This window comes from Athene noctua, chromosome 5, assembly GCF_965140245.1.
Source record: "Athene noctua chromosome 5, bAthNoc1.hap1.1, whole genome shotgun sequence".
Lineage (NCBI taxonomy): Eukaryota > Metazoa > Chordata > Aves > Strigiformes > Strigidae > Athene > Athene noctua.
Genome location: NC_134041.1, coordinates 13,749,557 through 13,767,624, shown reverse-complemented (window position 1 = coordinate 13,767,624; position 18,068 = coordinate 13,749,557). Strand labels below are relative to the sequence as shown.

The following is an 18,068-nucleotide window of genomic DNA, read 5'->3' as shown; positions in this document are numbered from 1 at the left end:
GTCTACTAAGTGGTAGAATCAGATAATAGTATCCTGTTTGACAGACCAGATCTGATTTGCTTTTGAAAAATATATACGGTTCCCTTTAAAGTTTCAATGTTGCTATTCTCTGGAATTCAAAATGTTACAGAAATGTCACTTAAAAACTGCAGAAAGTAAATGTAATGCCCCTATCAGATATTCCAGCACAGCTGCAGCAAGCCAAACGACCCTAGTGTACTGGGTCTTTACTCTGTCTTATTGGGTATCTTCCACCTGGTGAAGTGGAACTTACAATTTAATATTGTTTTCTACTTCTCACATAGCAGAAAGACCAAGGAGGGAACAGAGACATGTGCTTCTTTAGAATTACAGCTAGATAAAAGTACAATTATGTAATAGAAAGGAATTGGGCAAAACTGGCTGGAGAATAAGCTGGTTTTACATAGCTGATTCTATTGAGGGCTGTCAAGCTTTCAAGTATGAGCACTATTCCTGATGTCTTCTAAACAGAACAGCTCTTTGTTAACAATTATAATGCTTTTTACACATCATGTAGATACGTAGCATTATTCATTTGCACTTTGCTGACATTAATTAATAAACCCTGATGTTCACCTCTTTTCATTCAATTATAATGTAGGAAGAACTTCTCACCACCCTTTAGAAAGAACTGCAAAGCATTATCTCAATAATGACTCATTTAAAAAAACTTCACAGACTTACCAAGTAGCTCACAGTCAGCTAAGTTCATCCTGCAAAAACTGAAGTGGATACATGGATACAACAGGGATGACAGCACATTCAAAATTATCAGCTTCCACATACTCCAAATGTGGAAGGCAGCTCAGGACTACAGGATCTTTTGCTGCTGCAGAGTTTACAGGAACTGAAAGGGGCTCTGCTTTTGCACTGTATGCATCAAGACTTGTTTGCTTGGCAATGCCTCAGTCCAGGACACTCCAATCTCCAAGTCCTACTTCATAGCATACACCAGGACAGGACAGGACATGTATGCCTGCCAGAAAAGCAGCACTGCTGAAATAGTTCTTCCTTCCACACAAAAGGAAACAAATCTCCAATGTCTTCTTAATAGTCTGTTGCACTTTAGTAAAGGAACTAACAAATCAACATTTCTGTTAATGGCTTCTATAGCAAATCCCATTGCCCACTACTTTGTCCATCTTCTGATGCCTAAATCTTGCTAGGCTTTTGTGGTAATCAACTAAATAAAGCAGCTAAAGATTCAGGGAGAAAAACAGATGATTCATTAAAGTTTTTATTGCCTTTCAAACTTGTATAGGGCATTTGTGGAGTGTAATATGATAGAATATATACTTAACTATTTCCCCTAGTTCACCACTTCTTTTCTCCTAAACCCTGGCAAATTCATTCATAGCCCTTATTATATGGAGTATTTTCTGCAGATTGAGAAATGTACAGCTGAGACTTCTCAGTAGGTCTTAGCACATGCTGCGGAAATCAATAACTCTCTGAACTGCCACGCAGTCACTTGCAAAACGCTCTTTTCATGGCAACACCACCTGTTACTCATCACAAAAATTAAATCTGTGTTTTGCTGTTTCTAACTGGCAGCAAGCTTTAGCAGAGCCAGCTCAATAGTAAGAGATATTAACTGCAAAGGTACATGTTTTCATGAACCTACATCAAATAGCGCTTGATGAGATTTCATGAGAATACAGCAGCCATCCACTAAAATTAGAAAATGGATTCTAAAAATGGTCCATTCCACTAAATGTGAATTGTTCCTGGTTTACATTAAATTTGGGTAAAATCAGCCTTTACTTCTGGTATTACAGAGTCTGTGTAGGTGAAGGCAAAACCTGGAGTTGCTACAACGATGGGGTGCCAAAGTTTCGGTGATCAACAGCACAACACTCTTGAATTGGCTCCTTACACATCCCCATTGCAATCAGCTAAAGATGAGGACGCAAGCAGCATGAGAAGTACAGTCGTATCTTAATAGGAGTTAAAACAGCATTACAGTTATATGGTCACCTTGTTCTCAAACTCTTCTGCTTCCTTCAGCTCCCGGGGATACCCATCGATCAGGAATCCTTTTGTGTCCCCTAACTTGGAAACCATGGCTTCCTTCAGTAGCTCTAGGACAATACCCTGCATTGGAAAGAAAGGGAGTTACTTGCTTAATAAGAAAGATTGATGCCTTTGTTTGTTACACTGACTTTAGTCCTATGCCCTTGAGAACTAGTTTTGCTAAAAGCAGGTCCTGTCCTGTGATTGCAGGTGTTCTTCCTGTCCTGCAGGTAGCTGGGCATTCTCTACTTTTTCTCCTCTTGGGACCAGCTATGCTACACAAATCTAGTGTTGCAACCTATCTGAAGTTCCCGAAGTGATCTCTAGATAGCTGGGAATATTTCACAGTTTCAAAATTAATGTGAATACCTGTGAAACTTTGGAGTACCGCTGCAGCATTTTCCAATCTACTGCATTTTGCTATGTCATTGATATAATTATATTACATGGAAAGTGATAAGAGACACCATCTGACCAAACACACCGAAGAACAAAGCAATCACAATCAAGCCTCCGCACAGCTTTTAGTTTCCCCTGAGCAGCACTTCCCAGTATTTTTCATTAACAAACACACCCTACGATCTAGCTGCACTTGCTGAAGACCTGCCAAGAGTTGGGGCTGCAGACCTGCCATGTAAAAGCCAAGTCCAGCTGAGAACAACAAACTCTGTCTTCATAGTCTCCATTAAACTTTAGTCCAGCTACTCTGGGATGTCAGCCAGATCTGCAGGGAACTGCTGCAGGTATTGTAAATCAGAATAGCTGCCAGGAAGATCAGCTCTGAATCTGAAATGTGAAGCTATAAAATGGACATAAAGTTTCTGTTTCCCATACTTATTCTTACACTTTGCAATGCATAACACAGCATCTGTCTCACTGGATTTCATGACTAATTTGTTGCCTATGTGAGTCTGAAATGTAAAGAAATACTGGCATAGAAAGGGAAAAGTGCCACAGATCTGGTAAGGAGGAAACTTCTCCCTCGAGCTGCAGATTGGTTTTACTTAAATGGGAATCATCAGTTCTAGGCTATTATTTTCACCCTTTTACACAATCTACCTACCACTGCCTTGTTTGACCATTAGGACCCCAAATAAAACCATTGCTTACGCCAGGCACAGGTTCACCACATTCCATGATGTCTTTGATCAATTTACTTCTCTCCGATAACGACAATAACTCATTTTGGAGAAGGTCACCAGTGGACAGGTGAGTAAATCCGTATTTCTTGGCTAACTGTTCACATTGGCTACCTTTGCCAGAGCCAGGCCCACCTTTGTGAGGGAAAAATATCTAGAATTAGAAAAGAAGAAGTATCTACCTTTTCTCAAACTATAGCAACCAAGAAAATGGGAGGAAATTGATGCGACTGCTTTTTTTTTTTATTTGCAAAGACACTCTATACAGTAGAAAAAGTTATAATTTCCCTTCTTAGACACTACACCACTGACTCAAAAATGCATACTGAAGTCGAAGGAGCCACAACAGTGTGAAATTTCTTGCAGAAGAGAACCTGTTCCTAAAACACCACTACTGTGTAAAGGAAAAACACAAAACAGACAGCCAGTGGGGAAGGGTGTTCCTTCAGTATACATTCGGCTTGATAGCTGCAACAAATATTAGCGAACTAATGTTCTCTGCATCCTTGCGAGGGAAATATTTTGCCCCTATTTACGGAATAGAAGGGAAATGCAAAGAGACAGTGAAACCTGCCTCTGTTATGTGGGATGCATGTAGGTGTACCAGTAACTAAACCCTCCTGCACTGTGGTAAATGTAAGAACAAAATTTCACTGTACTTGCACCCTTTCCCTTTGAGATGGAAAGCTCACATGATGGTATGCCTGCTGATAACTGAGAGCCAGGTGTTGAAGCTGCTGAACGCTGAGGCAGGCTCAGCCATGCTATTCCCTGCAGCTGTGGTACTGCCTTGCTCTTCACATGCGCTGCAGGGCAGTGCAAGAGGAAAGTGCTCAGCAACAAAGGGCACAGGGAGACCTTGTCACCACCCGCTCTTCTGCATCCACAACTGTACTCAGCTGGAAAAACACCTCTGAATCAGGCTGAGAGTCAAACAACCAGAAGGGTGAAGGGCAGTTTCAGCCCACAGGGTGCTCGGGTGAAGCTGTTCAAGGGATTTTTTCCCCAGGCTGAAGAGAAGGCACTGGCAGCTGGCCCCTCAGCTCACCACAGCTGGAGGCTGGGTGCCCACATTCCCTGAGTGTCTGTGGGGAGACAGAGATGGCAACTCAGGCAAGTGCTGCAGGTGTCCTCCTGTCAGAAATGGCACCTCAAGCTTCCCTCTCTCCTTTGACAGGAGAGCTGCCGCCACCTCCAGAGTCCCAAAGCTCTGCCTCTCTTGGATGCCTCTCTGGCAAGCACCCTTTTTCTGGGGTTGTCTTGGGGGTTCTGGACACCTCCTTGCTCTGCAGGTTCCCTCTCCCACCTCCTCAGTGGCGGTGGCTGCTTTCCCTTCCTCACCCTGAGGGCCGACCATGTGAAACACCAAGTGTCTCTTCAGCTCCTTGCTGAGGGGCAGCTGCCACCCCAGCCCAGATGAAGAGGTGGGCAGGCCACAGAAACTGCTGGAAGCTGCTTCTCAGGGATCCTGCTCCCATGGCTGTGACTCCTAGAGCTGCTGGCGGGGCTGAGGTGAGCACCCTGGGAGGGCTGAGGGGCCATGTTGGTGCCAGGGGTGGGCGAAACCAGGAAAGCAAAGGTTTGTTCTGACAATATCAGGGTTTGGGGAGAAATTTCAAGGTGTGTAGCAGCATTTTCACAGTCTTTGATGGATCTGTTGAGAAGATCTACTGCAGTAGGAGGTAATTACACCCCTGTAGGGAGACAGTGTTGAAAAATCAAAAGAAGAGGCAAGGCCAAGATAAAAAACCCAACCTTTTTACAATAAAGGTTTTTAAGCATGTGACTTCTGTATTTATCAATTGTTGGGATTTACACAGCTCTATTATGTGGATTTAAGATGCTAGAAAATGTGATTTTTCTTTTTGTTTACCTTTCTGAGCAAATATTGGAATAACAAGTTCACAACAGAATGAATTTGACACCATCTCCTCCTGATTTGAACTTTCTTTTAACTTCTGAATTTAATTTAAGAAATAATTGCTCAGAGCATATAACTTTCTGAAAAGTTGCTGTGCTGTAGCTGAGAATAAAAATTGGGTCATAAGGCAGTAGCATTAAAGGAATGGTTTTGTCTACTGTAACCCACAGTCTTTTATTTCAGCTTCACAAAGACAATTATCAGCCTACGGTGTGAGAATCACACTTGTGCTACAATTTTAGCTAGAAATATCTTTGCCACAGTCTCATTTTCTTGCCAATGTGGGTTGCATGTTGTTTTTCTATTGCTTTAATAAAACATTTTTCTTTTGTAAAAGCACCAATGGAAAGAAAACAAGGAATAAATAAGAGTGGCTACAGAGAAATAGATGCAGAGAAATTATAGGCAAATTATCTATAATGAGACCATTAAATATTTGTAGTGGCAATTAATTTTATTTCTGGTCTGTTTTGGTTTTTTGGATGAGTGAGTTTGTGTGTGCACGTGCTTGTTTATACATTCAGCCTCCTGGCCTTGAATATATTAGAAGTGCAGTAATTTCATCCTATTTGATGTATAGACACAGTATTAGAAAAAAAACAGCTATAAAGATTACTTTATTCTGTTTCTTATATAACTTTTTCTCTTCTGAAATTAGAGCCAAAACAGAAATTTCATAATGTCCCTTCATATGCTAAATAAAACCTTTTAGAAATAACAAGGATAATTTTTAGTTGTTTAGCAGACAAATAATCAGAAAAGTCGATGTGTTTCTATAATACCTTCATCTGCTGGTATTCTAAAAGAGAACGCTGTCAGAATGATGCAATATGGAGGGCATACACCATGAGAATTACTGTGCCTTCAAAACTTTAATGAAAATTGACCATGTTTATTTCGCATAGAAGAGTTCCAACAAAGCTGAGATTAAAATTTAAAGAGGAAAAGACATAATTAAATAAGTTATGTGTTGAGAACAGTAATTTTTCTGGCCACTGCTATTAATTTAGTATCACTTGATGGAGTAGCAAAGCATCCTCCTGCTTGACAAATGCATATGACCCACTTTATCAAGTCCTGTGGTTTCTTACAAATGAATGAGACTGCAGTTCTTGCTTGGCCTGATCTGTGAGGAGGCTGAACGACTCTGGGAAACTCAGCATTGAGGGCCAAACACATACTCAGCATTTATGCCAGTATTAATTTACATGCCTGAAGTTCAAGTATTAGTTAATGTCTTGTCTCCCTCTGAAGGCCAGTATTTAATGTGACTGAAAAAGAGCCATTTAGCTGGGAAAAAATGTGAAAGTACATTTCCTTACTAATTAGATACTTCCTTCCTGCTCAGGGTATATAGTTATAGGACTGCTATGTAAGCATTTTTAACAACAAATTAACCCTGTAGTCATGAGGCTTACTATAAATTTGTAGTGTTGCAAAACCTGTATTTATTTCTTTTAGAGTCTCATTTATGAACTCTAAAAAGATCTTTAAAAAATGAGAAATAATCTACTTGGCAAAGTTTGTAAGGTACAACAGCTGCACGTAAAAGGTAACAAAAGCTAGCACAAATACATTTTCAGTTAAGAAGCCTTCACTGCAATTTGCTATGCTGTTCTTCAAACAGAAAAAACTTGAGACATTGAGAAAGGTAGTGAAGTTTTCCCAATGGCTCAGTTGTGAAGAGGAGGAAAATATGTCCCCACTTTGGTTGTGAAGGCGTAAGATTCTTTGTGAACATTTGTCATTTTTTCTGTATGCTGTCATCGTTTATTCTGCCTACATTTATTTTGGAAAAAAAGATTGTGTTAACCAGTGACAGACTTACAGTAACCTGCTGTTGAGATTAATCGTATTGTCTTGTGATTTTCACGTATGACATGAAGGTAAAGCGTTAAAGCCTAGAAAATGGCCACAGGAATTATGAGTGTGCTGTAACCTGTAGGAGAATGTTGAACTACCAGCAGTTCTTCAATGTTAGCACGCTTTTGTATTATGCTAGTATTGCTAAGTGCAGTACATCTTCCTCTAAAGCTCATTCATTAACTTAATAACAAATTGCAGACTAAGAAATTAAGAATGTTGTATCAGTTAGTGAGATTATTCTTGGAAACTGAATCCTTTGTGTGTCCCTTTGTGCTTCCTGACACGAACAGGAAGCAAGTATCTGAAAGCATCTGGAACCAGGGTACTAAACAGAGCACAGAAATCAAATGCAGTTCTGTATATTGTGTTTCTGTAGACAAGGCTGGATTGAAAGGTCTATGCACTCCCTCAGCACATCTACCCCTCCATTACAGTGATCCAGCTGCCTGTGAAACTGTGTAAGGGGATCTTCTGGTAAATAACTTTCTGGCAGCACTGCTGACTTAGGTGCTTACCTTTCCCTCTTTAATTATTGACTGCAGAAATGCTTCACAGAGCGCTTAAAGATGAGAAAAGGGGTGGCCTCCATGGGTGGGAAAAAAGACAGCTGCCCAAGCAGCACTTCTGAATGTTTAACTGCAGCTTGACTCAGATCAGTGAAAGATCTTAGTTTAAGAAATGGAGTCTCTTACACCTGCTCTCCCTCATGCCCCTGTCCCTCCCTGACTATGAAAGACCACAAGCCTAGGCATGTGATTCAAATGTACCCATCTGGCCTAGAGCACATCATCACAAGCAGATGAATTAATGATGCTAGAGGGAGCTAGGGCTGCCGCAGCGAGCGAGCAGGGACAGGAACAAGCAATATGAGCAGTTCATGAACCAGCTTTGCTGCCAGAAATATTAATAAAGCAGAAGTGTCATACAGACAGACTGGGATGTCTCTATTTTAAACTTGCCAAATCTTATCATACACCAAAATACCATGAGCATTTACATAAAATGCCAGCAGCAGGATTTACAACAGAGTCACACCATTCATTTTAATATGTTTCAATTTCTAGACCTTATTTTCATAATGAGTATCATTCCTGTATCATGGAAAAGTGCTTGCAGGTGAAACTTAGCTGCACAATGGAACCTCAGAAGTCAGAACTGAAATCCAAATAACCCCAGTCAAGCTATTCTTATATTCAAGCTATGATTTTGGGGGCTCTGATCAATTTGGCAATCCTATCAATGCTACTTGGATGATGTATATATCTAAAAATAAGCCTTAGCTTCAGAATATGGCATTTGAACGCTTCTCAGTAGCACCTCACCATATGACTTTAGTCTGAGTGAAACCATATAGGAATGATGCTGTTATTTAAACACAACAACAAAATACCCTCAATGCTTTTTTTTTCCCTGAAACATTATTTTAGTCAGAAAACAACCTGGAACACGTGTTGGCAGAGTGATGTGATGTTCTGGGACATCACTGAGTTTTTGTCCCTCTTAAAGAAAACATGGAGTTCATTTCATAGAAAGTCAGAGAAAGCAGCCTTGTGTCAGCAATAGCGTGGCCAGCAGGGACAGGGAAGGGATCTCACCCCTGTACTCGGCACTGGTGAGGCCGCCCCTCAATTCCTGTGTTCAGTTTTGGGCCCCTCACTACAAAAAGGACATTGAATGACTCGAGCGTGTCCAGAGAAGGGCAACGAAGCTGGTGCAGGGTCTGGAGCACAGGTCGTACGAGGAGTGGCTGAGGGAACTGGGGGGGTTTAGTCTGGAGAAGAGGAGGCTGAGGGGAGACCTCATCGCCCTCTACAGCTCCCTGAAAGGAGGGTGCAGAGAGCTGGGGATGAGTCTCTTTAACCAAGGAACAAGCGACAGGACAAGAGGGAATGGCCTCAAGTTGTACCAGGGAAAGTTTAGACTGGATATCAGGAAGCATTTCATTACAGAATGGGTTGTTAGGCGTTGGAATGGGCTGCCCAGGGAGGTGGTGGAGTCCCCATCCCTGGAGGGTTTAAGAGTTGGGTTGACAGCGCTGGGGGATCTGGTGTAGTTGGGAACTGTCAGTGCGAGGTTAACAGTTGGACTGGATTATCTTCAAGGTCCTTTCCAACCTAGCTGATTCTGTGATCAGCTTTAGAGTTAGTGCTTGGACTGACTGGGTTTTTTAATATCAGCACTGCTCATCCTAGGTCTATCTGAGTGTAGAAAGAGCAATATGTAATACAGGTATTGCAGCATAATTGAAGTTGAAAGGGATCTCGTATGATAAAGCCCGCTACTTAGAGCAGGGCTAAATTCAAAGTTAGATCAAGTCGTTCAATGTCTGACATACCTTGAACAAATAAAGAGTTTGGGGTTTTGTGATGTAGTTTGGGGTGGGTTTTTTGTATGCAGAAGAAGCTAGTGTCTGTAGCTGATAATGTTTTATCTGTAAGTGTAGGTGGTAATAATATCTTCAGAGTGTCAGTTGTAAAGCTGGTCTTGTTTACATTAAGCTTAAACCATTATCAGCTTTGGTACATCAGCCAGACTAAGACAAGGATTCTGCAGAGGAAATTGGTTACACTGACTAAACTTTAAACACCACATTTAAGATTAAGTGGGGAGTTTGTCTCTGATCCAAAGTGCAGAAAGGGTCTCAAAAACTTTCTGCTTCAGTTTCAGCCTCAACAAAAGCCAAGAGTGGCTATGTTTTAGAGGATAGGGTGGAATAATGCTCCCAGTAACTTTGTTATGTATGACAATTCTCTGGATGTGATACAGAGTATTGCATTAGTTAAGAATGATAAAATCATACGTTGTGATTGAGATTTTACTTTTGTGTTGCTCTGATTAAAAAGGGGTTTTTTTGGTTGGTGGGGATTTTTTGTGGGTGTTTTTTTTTTTATAGTGACTGGCAATAATTATCTAAGTTTTGAGTATTAGAACATCCCCCAAATTTATCTTTGCACCTGTTTAATTTTTTATTTTTCTCTGTAACTTCTTAGGCCAAATTTAACTTGGTTTTGCCTCTTTTATTAACCTGCTCTTATCTCCCATATTTTTGACTTGCTGGTTCTACGTCTCCACTTTGCTGTCTGGATAGAACATTGACATTGTTGTTTAATTAATCCAAGTTGACTGTTATTCCAATTAATTCCTACATTAGCTCTAATGTAAATCTTTGCTAATTAGATTTTTTTTTTCTTTCCCTTTTTGGACAATTTTCAAGGGAAAGTAGTGGGGGAGAGGACTGTCTGCTTTTTTTCCCTTTGTTTTATAAACAGTATCTCCTCATGTATGGCAGATGGTGTATTTATTTCAATTAGTTTGTAAACTACTTCAGATGCACATCTTTAGAACTCTAGTTTTAAAATATCTTTATAAGCATCTTTTTATTTCCTCATAAATACATTTATGTAATGAATAAACATTCCTAATGACACCTGAGCCCAAGAGAGTTTTTCCTGTTCAAGTATCTACAGCAGCATGCTCCAACCCAACTTCTCTGCTTTCTGTCTAGTCAAGGTAGCATGGGCTGAACGTTTCTAGTGCTGTCCACTGCAACGGCATACTTAGCCACTGAGAATGTGTGGTGCTGCTTTTTTTTCTTCCCCCGCCACAGTTTTGTTCTGCTCCTGTGAGGCTTCTTCAAAGTTTTCTTTTGTCCTTGCACAATTCAGTGATCAGATTCAGTTCGACTGACATGTGAGACAGCCTTACTGCCTAGGCAAATGGTATGCATTTGGCTAGTGTGTATAATGTTAAACCTGGGGTGCATGTGGGTCAACAAGTGGCTCAAGCAGACTTACCTGCCTGAAAAGACCATAAGGAAAAAGAGTTTGTGGCCGCTCCAACCTAGCACCAGCAAGAAATGTGTCTCTCTGGAAAATACCATTTACCCTCACTACTTAGATGGAGTAAAATCAAGATTTTGCAGCCAACTGCGAAGATCTCATGCTGGTCACAAAAAAACCCCCCAAACAAACCAGAAGAACCCCACAGAAAAAAATATACCCTCACTCTTCACATCAGATTCAAGAAGCTTTTCAGGAGTGGGAGGATGGGGAGTGCGGATGGGGGTATTTTGGGGAAAAGTATAAATTATTCTATGTAATTTGTTGAGAAGTAACTCATTATTGGACTTAGTCAAACTTTTTCATTAGAACATTTTCACCAAAGAAAACTTAAGACTTTCGATTAAGCAGAATTTTCCTCTGTTCCTAGAAAGCATTTACTAGAAAGCCTGAGATGGATATAAGAGTAGGCATAAATAGGGAAAAGGTGTGGTTTTGGTTTTAAGCTGTAAGATGTCTAGTAGGCAGTCTATAAAAAATAATAAATGAAAAATTTAAAAACCTCTCTTTGCAAAAGAAAAAGCAGTCTAGAGGTAAATGAAAGTTATGCCTTACCATGGACAATTTCAGAAGAAAAATTCCTTGAGTGTATTCACTTTTTTAAAAAAATCTGTGTTTGTACAAGCCCAAACATAATTTTCCAATAAGATATGCGAGGCAGAGAGAATGAAAATTTGTCACTGTAGCAAGCAGCAGGAAGATATACTTCAGTAAGCATGAAATTACAGTTTTCTTAAAGACTGAAAATTGTTATGCTACTTCCCCTTAAGCAAAGTATCCAACGAACTCTTCAGTAACCTAATTTTACTTTTCAAATACATAACATTCACCATAGGCTTTCAATAAATTGACTAAACTTGTATTTGGTGTAAAATAGGGTGAGATAAAAGTACAACACACAAACATGCTATCTTTCCACCAAATCCTTTAGGTTGGAAGGAACCTCTTGGGATTATCTAGTCCAACAACAATGTTACACCAGGGTCAGCTAGAGTGGGTTGTTCAGGACTGTGTCCAGCTGGGTGTTGAGCATCTCTAGGAAAGGAGACTCTACAGTCTCTCTGGGCAACCTGTTCCAGTGTTTGACAACCTTCGTAGTAAAAAAGTTTTTTCTTGTGTTCAGATGGAATTTAATGTATTTTAAGTTGTCCCCATTTTCTCTTGTTCTGTCACTGGGCACTACTTAGAAGATTCTGGCTCCCTCATCTTCATTCCCTCCCATCAGGTATTTACACATATTGGTAAGATCCCCTGAGCCTTCTCCAGGCTGAAGAATCCCAGGTCTTTCAGCCTCCCCTCATATGAAAGATCCTTCTGTCCCTTAAACATCTTTGTGGTCCTGCACTGCACTCACTCCAGTAAGTCATTATCTTTCTTGTACTGGGGAGCCCAAACTGGACACAGTACTCCAGATGCAGCCTTGCCAGTGCTAAATAGGGAGGTTCACCTCCCTCAACCTGCTGGTATTTTTAGATGCCTCCTGAATTCTGAATGAAACTTCCACTCATTTATACCTGATTTCAGAAGTAATTTTTTTTTTCCTTTAAGAAAAAGAATACAGAGTGACTTACCCAAACATGGGTAATTTTACGTTAAAGTATCTATCATTAGGTACTTGGTACCTGAAAATGTGTTGTTCCTGCTCTGTATCATAAAGCAGTTCTGAAAAACTCTGCTTGATACAAACCCAATTATTCTTTCCAAGTTACCAGTACTGACTTTAAACTGAAGCTTGTAAATCTTCTGGTTATAATTTGTTCTAAAAGGCTGTTCAAAGTTTATGCTAATTATGTTAGTCACACTTACATAATATTGGCCATTAACATGGTGCTTTTCCTCTGTGGATTTCCAGAAAGCAAATATAAAGTAAACCTTGAACCTTCAAAACCTCAGTGCATGCTAAGTATCATGAATGGTGACTAATCCATTGACTTTTTAACTGCACATGCAGAATTGCAACCTGTATTTACAAAAGTTGTTTCACAAATGAAGAGGTGAAGAGACTTCATTTATTTTTTTTTAAATCTCAATTTCAACCTTTTTGTAAACCTTAAAATTCTGAATTATAAATCCAATCTGGTAATATTTTAACTAATGCTGGTGAGGCAGCTTTGCTGTGGGAGATCATGCAACACTACAGTAACTACACAAGAGCTAAGGTGATTTTGAATATGTTCACACCTAAATATAATGCCTGCTCTGAGCTGTACACAACTGTTGTTAGCATGACCAGGTTAATAACATGATATGGAATCCTAACTCCCTTTCAAAAGACTAAAACCACCACTGTAGTGGAAATACTCTTAACCAAACTGTTCTGCTAAATTTTAAAAGAAATCATATAATCAAAACTAAATAACATGGAGATTTACAAATGTAGCAGCTAAATTAGGAATCCTACTTACCGACAACAAAAATTATGTTTGATTTCTTCAGATCTTCTGAAAAGTCTAAAATGAAAATAAAGTCTTTAGTTTTCAAGAGCTACTAATTTTAATCTTAGCTACTTTCTACACTGAACTGTGTAATATTAATGCAAGGTGATCTCATTTTACTAGATTTACTTTCTACTATAATGCTCTGCATTCCAAAAGGAGCTATTATTCACAAACCTGTTTATCTCCCAGTTTCGTAGTTCTCACTGCAGATATGATAAAAATATTTTACCTGAAAATTAGACTTTGCACATACACATCAGTTCTTTTAAAAAAAAGAGAAAGAGGTGGGAGGGGGAAAAGAAGAGAAGCAGATGCGTCTTGATGTAATAATGTGCCTCCTGAGCCATTGCATTTTTACCTGACTACATTATTACATTATAATTGCTATGGAAGATTGTTCACATCCCATTCAGATTTTATTTGGTGCACTACTGAGATGTAGTCTTAAATTCCCCCTGAGCCTCAAATTCAGCCAAGTAATAATAATCTTAACAGAAATCCAGGTATTACTGTCACTTTAGCACCAAAACTACTCTGTGTACTACAGCTTTGCCTTTTACTGAAATTGTATGTTTTAAAAAAGCAGTTCCTTCTAGTCTGAGTCCCAGTCATTAGCCTGATTATACCAGTACCGAAGGCAACCTTGCATCATCTAAGCCTGCTGGAATTTTATTATGCTTTGACTTAATCACCTACAAGACACATTAATTTACCGCACATAATTTTGGGTTTTTTTATTGATGTGTACATCTCTTATTACCTAACGCCATTAGCCATAAAAGGTTTTGATTAATCCTTTCATTCCTCTTAGACTCTTAGCAGCCCAGACTTTCCAGCAAGCTTTTTGTAACCACTGATTTCTGAAAACACCGATGAGATTTGATGCACAGATTAACAGTAATATTTTCTCATAATTTTCAACTACTGGCTTAGAGAGCATAGAATATCTTTTGTAAGCTTTAATTTGCATTCAAACAGAATGAAGATAATAAATTATTTGAGGCATGACTTTCACAATACAAACCTGAATTCACTTTACCTTCTAAGTAACTATTTACATACAAGGGGAAATCAAAGATTTCAAAATTAAATGGAAAATGACACTGAAAAAAAGACTCACCTCCTGTGCTCTCATAACCAGAAAAGCTTGACTGATCCTCCTCCTGTGAATTAAGTAATTGACAAATTGAAATGGATATTCTGCACAGTTTGCATTTCTTCCTATATCTGCTTATGTGTATCTTAACATCTTCTCTATGTTTTAACCTCTTGATTTTTAATCTATGTTGAGAAATGGTTAACAATGTCACAGAAATGCTGGTAGCACTGATAGAACATGAGCATGAAGAACTCAAGATAACTTGAGATGATTAACTGGCCCATATTATTTTTGCAAGGAACAGCTTTTTCAGTGTCCAACTGCACCATTACAGCATGATATTTAAAACCAATGTGCGTGCTGAATTGCTTCCAAACTAAATATGGTATGATAAGCTGTTAGTAGTGGAAAGGCAATATTGGAGTAAGTTCTAGAAGTGAGCCACAGCATAAAGATTAAATTAGTCTTTGGTCTAAAACAACTTGAATGTGTTTACCTTCAGAATGCAACACAAACTACAAGTTGTTAAAAAGGCTGCTGAACCTCAAAGAGGGATTACACCAGGCAAATGCGGAACTTGGCCTGATACTTCCCTGATACTTGGGTATTTTGAATTATTTTGTCACGTGTGGTATAGTACAACCAATGAGGAATTACAAATACTGGCCAGCAAGAGTGTCAGAGTGGGAATTCTTTATTGTTCTTATAAATCAGAATTATATATATGCAGGACAGTCTGGGTTATATAGTGTCAATATACTCATACCATCAGTTCTTTAGTCTATAAAATGTCAATAATAGCACCAACAGTAACATGCTCATATTACATCACTGGTGTGTAGTATCAACACAGAATACACTATGCTAGTCCTCTCAAAATAGCACAGGGTTATCAAGCTGTAGTCTCTTAACGTTCTGCCTCAGCATGCTGTCAGAAATAGCCGCTGTTCGAAATTTGTATAGCTGCATGGATAGATGAAGCGAAACAAATAGCAAGGTGAATAGAACTGGTAAACTACTGGCCACTGTAATTTGCAAGGCTCTTGCACGACCCTTGCAGCATTCTCCTTGTGTCCCCCTTATCACTGGAACAGAAGTACTCTTCATTAGGCTGAAGTACCATTACATTGGCTACATAGAGCATTTTCTTTTTTTGATTCACAGCAATTCTCAGCCTATTACACTGCAGCAGGAGAACTGCCATCTTAAAAAAAAAAAAAAGGGGGGGCAAAATTAGAAAAAACAACTGGACACACTAAGCTTGCAGGAGAGTACTTCAGGAATTTTATTTTTTTTTAAATAAGACATTAATCTCTTTCCTACAATTCAAGTGACAGTATTAAGCCTACGTGCTTTTTTCTTTGATGTAATAATACAATAAAATCTTTTACCCTGCAAAGGTTTTATTACATATAAAAGGCCTGGTTTTAGATTCAACTTCTTATCATGCCTTTGAAGGTTTATGGATCAAAATAATTTTAGGCACAGAGTTTAGAGTTAAGTTTCTTTAAAAATCAAGATCACACAAGTTTACAATCAAATGAAAGAGGCATTACTTCTTTCAAGTACTGCTCTTTGTTCTCCCCTATAATTGCAGAACAAAACTGACTCTGTAACCCTGGTGGGATGCTCAGAGCAGCAGCTGATAATAAAGGTCAATTTAAGTCAGGAACAGCTCTGATTTTTTAGAGCTAAGATATGTAAAAACTAGACACAGAACTGAAGTTAAATAAGCTATCAGCTGCTTTTATTTGACCAACCATATCTGCTTTAATAGAACAACATGTTAGCTAACCAACAAGCCATGTTTGCACAAGGAACAACTGCTATCAAAAGCCATTAAAGTGAATTCTAATCACTACTCAGAAGCAAGTAAATAGGAAGTGTGACAGTGACATTGACCAGAACCCGGAACATCAAAATAATGAATTCTGCTTAGATCTGTAACTGCTCACTTTTCAGGTGCAGAAATACTGTTTTCAAGTGAATTGCGCTTTTTTTGGCCATATTTTCTTTTCAAAGTTTCTGTTTCATGATTCTGTAAGGCGACTCAGCGCACAGCTTGATAAGTGCGACAAACAGCCCTGCTGAACTTCCATGAAAAAAGAAGCTTCCCTGTATTTCAGAGAATAAGTTATTCCATAAAAACATTTTTTTCAGACAGAATTGAACAGCACCCAGCTGGGGTGGAAAGAGGTCCTGAAAGCCTAGTCTCTAAAGGAGCTGTAAGAAGTCAGGAGGAACAAATCAGAACTGTTGGGCTACAATTAATTTGGCTTTGATGACAAGGTATTTCTACACAGTTTTCACTATTCCATACTTCAATTCAACTTAGAACCATTTCCCTTCACCCCTTTCCTCCCAATCTCCTCAAAAGTGCAATAGGTTTTTTGCTGATCTTGGTGAGCAGCTAGACTTGCTCAAGGGACTAGGGTTTCTAGTGCCTTGAGAGAGCGGCAGAGACTGGCATGCTGGTTAATGCCAGTCCCCTCATACTTATGTTTGACAATACCTACTTCTGATTGTGTCTTTCTATCAAGTAGGTCTCTAAATGGTGAATGGCAGGTTACCAAAGTGCTTTGGAAAATAACTTGGATTTAGCAAATGATCACATAAGGAAAAGTCCCACCAACTACTAGAGATTGCTAATAGTATTTTACAAAACATTGCCATCAGGAATACAGGTTGTATTCCTGCATCAGGAATGCTAGGCTGTGAAGTAATTTCCATAATTAAAAAAACCTGACAGTAAGTCACAGCAAAGAATAAGGAAATGATACAGAATTCTCCAGATCTTTGAGTTTTGCTGCAAAGAACTAGGACTCTTAAGTCATATAACTTTAAAGAAAGCAGTATATTTTTTTAAGGATGTGACATTTTCTTCAATAGGATTTAATGACAACTGTTGTGAATGTTTGTTACCTGATGAAAAGCAAAAACTTTTCTGTTACCCATTAATAACCTCTGCTCCAGTCCTTGGTTTTGGTTTGGTTTTGTTTTGTTTTTGTAACATGGAAAAAAGTTCTCTTATCACCTTGTTGTTACATGAATGTTTCCTGAAAATAGTGGTGAAAAGTGACTGCTACATTTTATTCAGATTTCTAACAGATATAACAAGAGTTCCTCCTAGAAATTTACTGAAGAGGATAACTAATCATGGATTAAGGAGAAAAGATGCAGTAGAGCATCTTTTAAAATACAGCATGATTGCTGCCTAAAATTATGCTCAATTTTCAAGACTGAATTTGAGAATGTAAATATACAAAGGAACATGTCACAAAGGCACAAATTACTAAAATAAAAACTACATGTTTCTCTGCCTAAAAATATTGAGACTCGAACTTAATATGTAAGAAAAAAAGCAGCATAGACAAGCATAACTGTAATACAGAATGACATAATGTATACAGTAGAAAGTACAGGCAAGAACTGACTGTAGTTTTATCATGGCGATCCCATCAGCATTCCTTTGGGAATGTAGGTATATATCTACCAATTTCTCAGCACACTGTAGTTATATAATTTTCCCTTTGTTGCTAGGTATGCAAAACACTTATGTACTCCTGTAGCATTTTATTTCTTCAAAGAACACTGCAGTTCCACATAAATCTTCCCTGTACTTCCTTTGGGAATAGAAGCAAGGGCATTATTTCCATTTTAGCAGAGATATTAGGTGACTTGTCAATGTAAACAGAGTTACATATGGAAGCAAAACTAGATTTAGGACTTCGA

At 38.9% G+C, this 18,068-nt stretch overlaps 1 protein-coding gene across 2 annotated transcripts in view; it reads right to left on the bottom strand.

The window, feature by feature from the left end:
• Positions 1–18,068, bottom strand: part of AK5 (adenylate kinase 5) — a 99,766-nt gene that overhangs the window by 14,969 nt on the left and 66,729 nt on the right. For both annotated transcript variants that reach the window (XM_074906414.1, XM_074906413.1), the window contains exons 9-12: positions 14,358–14,400; positions 13,205–13,249; positions 3,145–3,308; positions 1,999–2,115 (exon numbers count right to left, since the gene is read on the bottom strand). In XM_074906414.1, the coding sequence (XP_074762515.1) occupies positions 1,999–2,115; positions 3,145–3,308; positions 13,205–13,249; positions 14,358–14,400 (369 nt within the window). The remainder of the gene's footprint in view (positions 1–1,998; positions 2,116–3,144; positions 3,309–13,204; positions 13,250–14,357; positions 14,401–18,068) is intronic.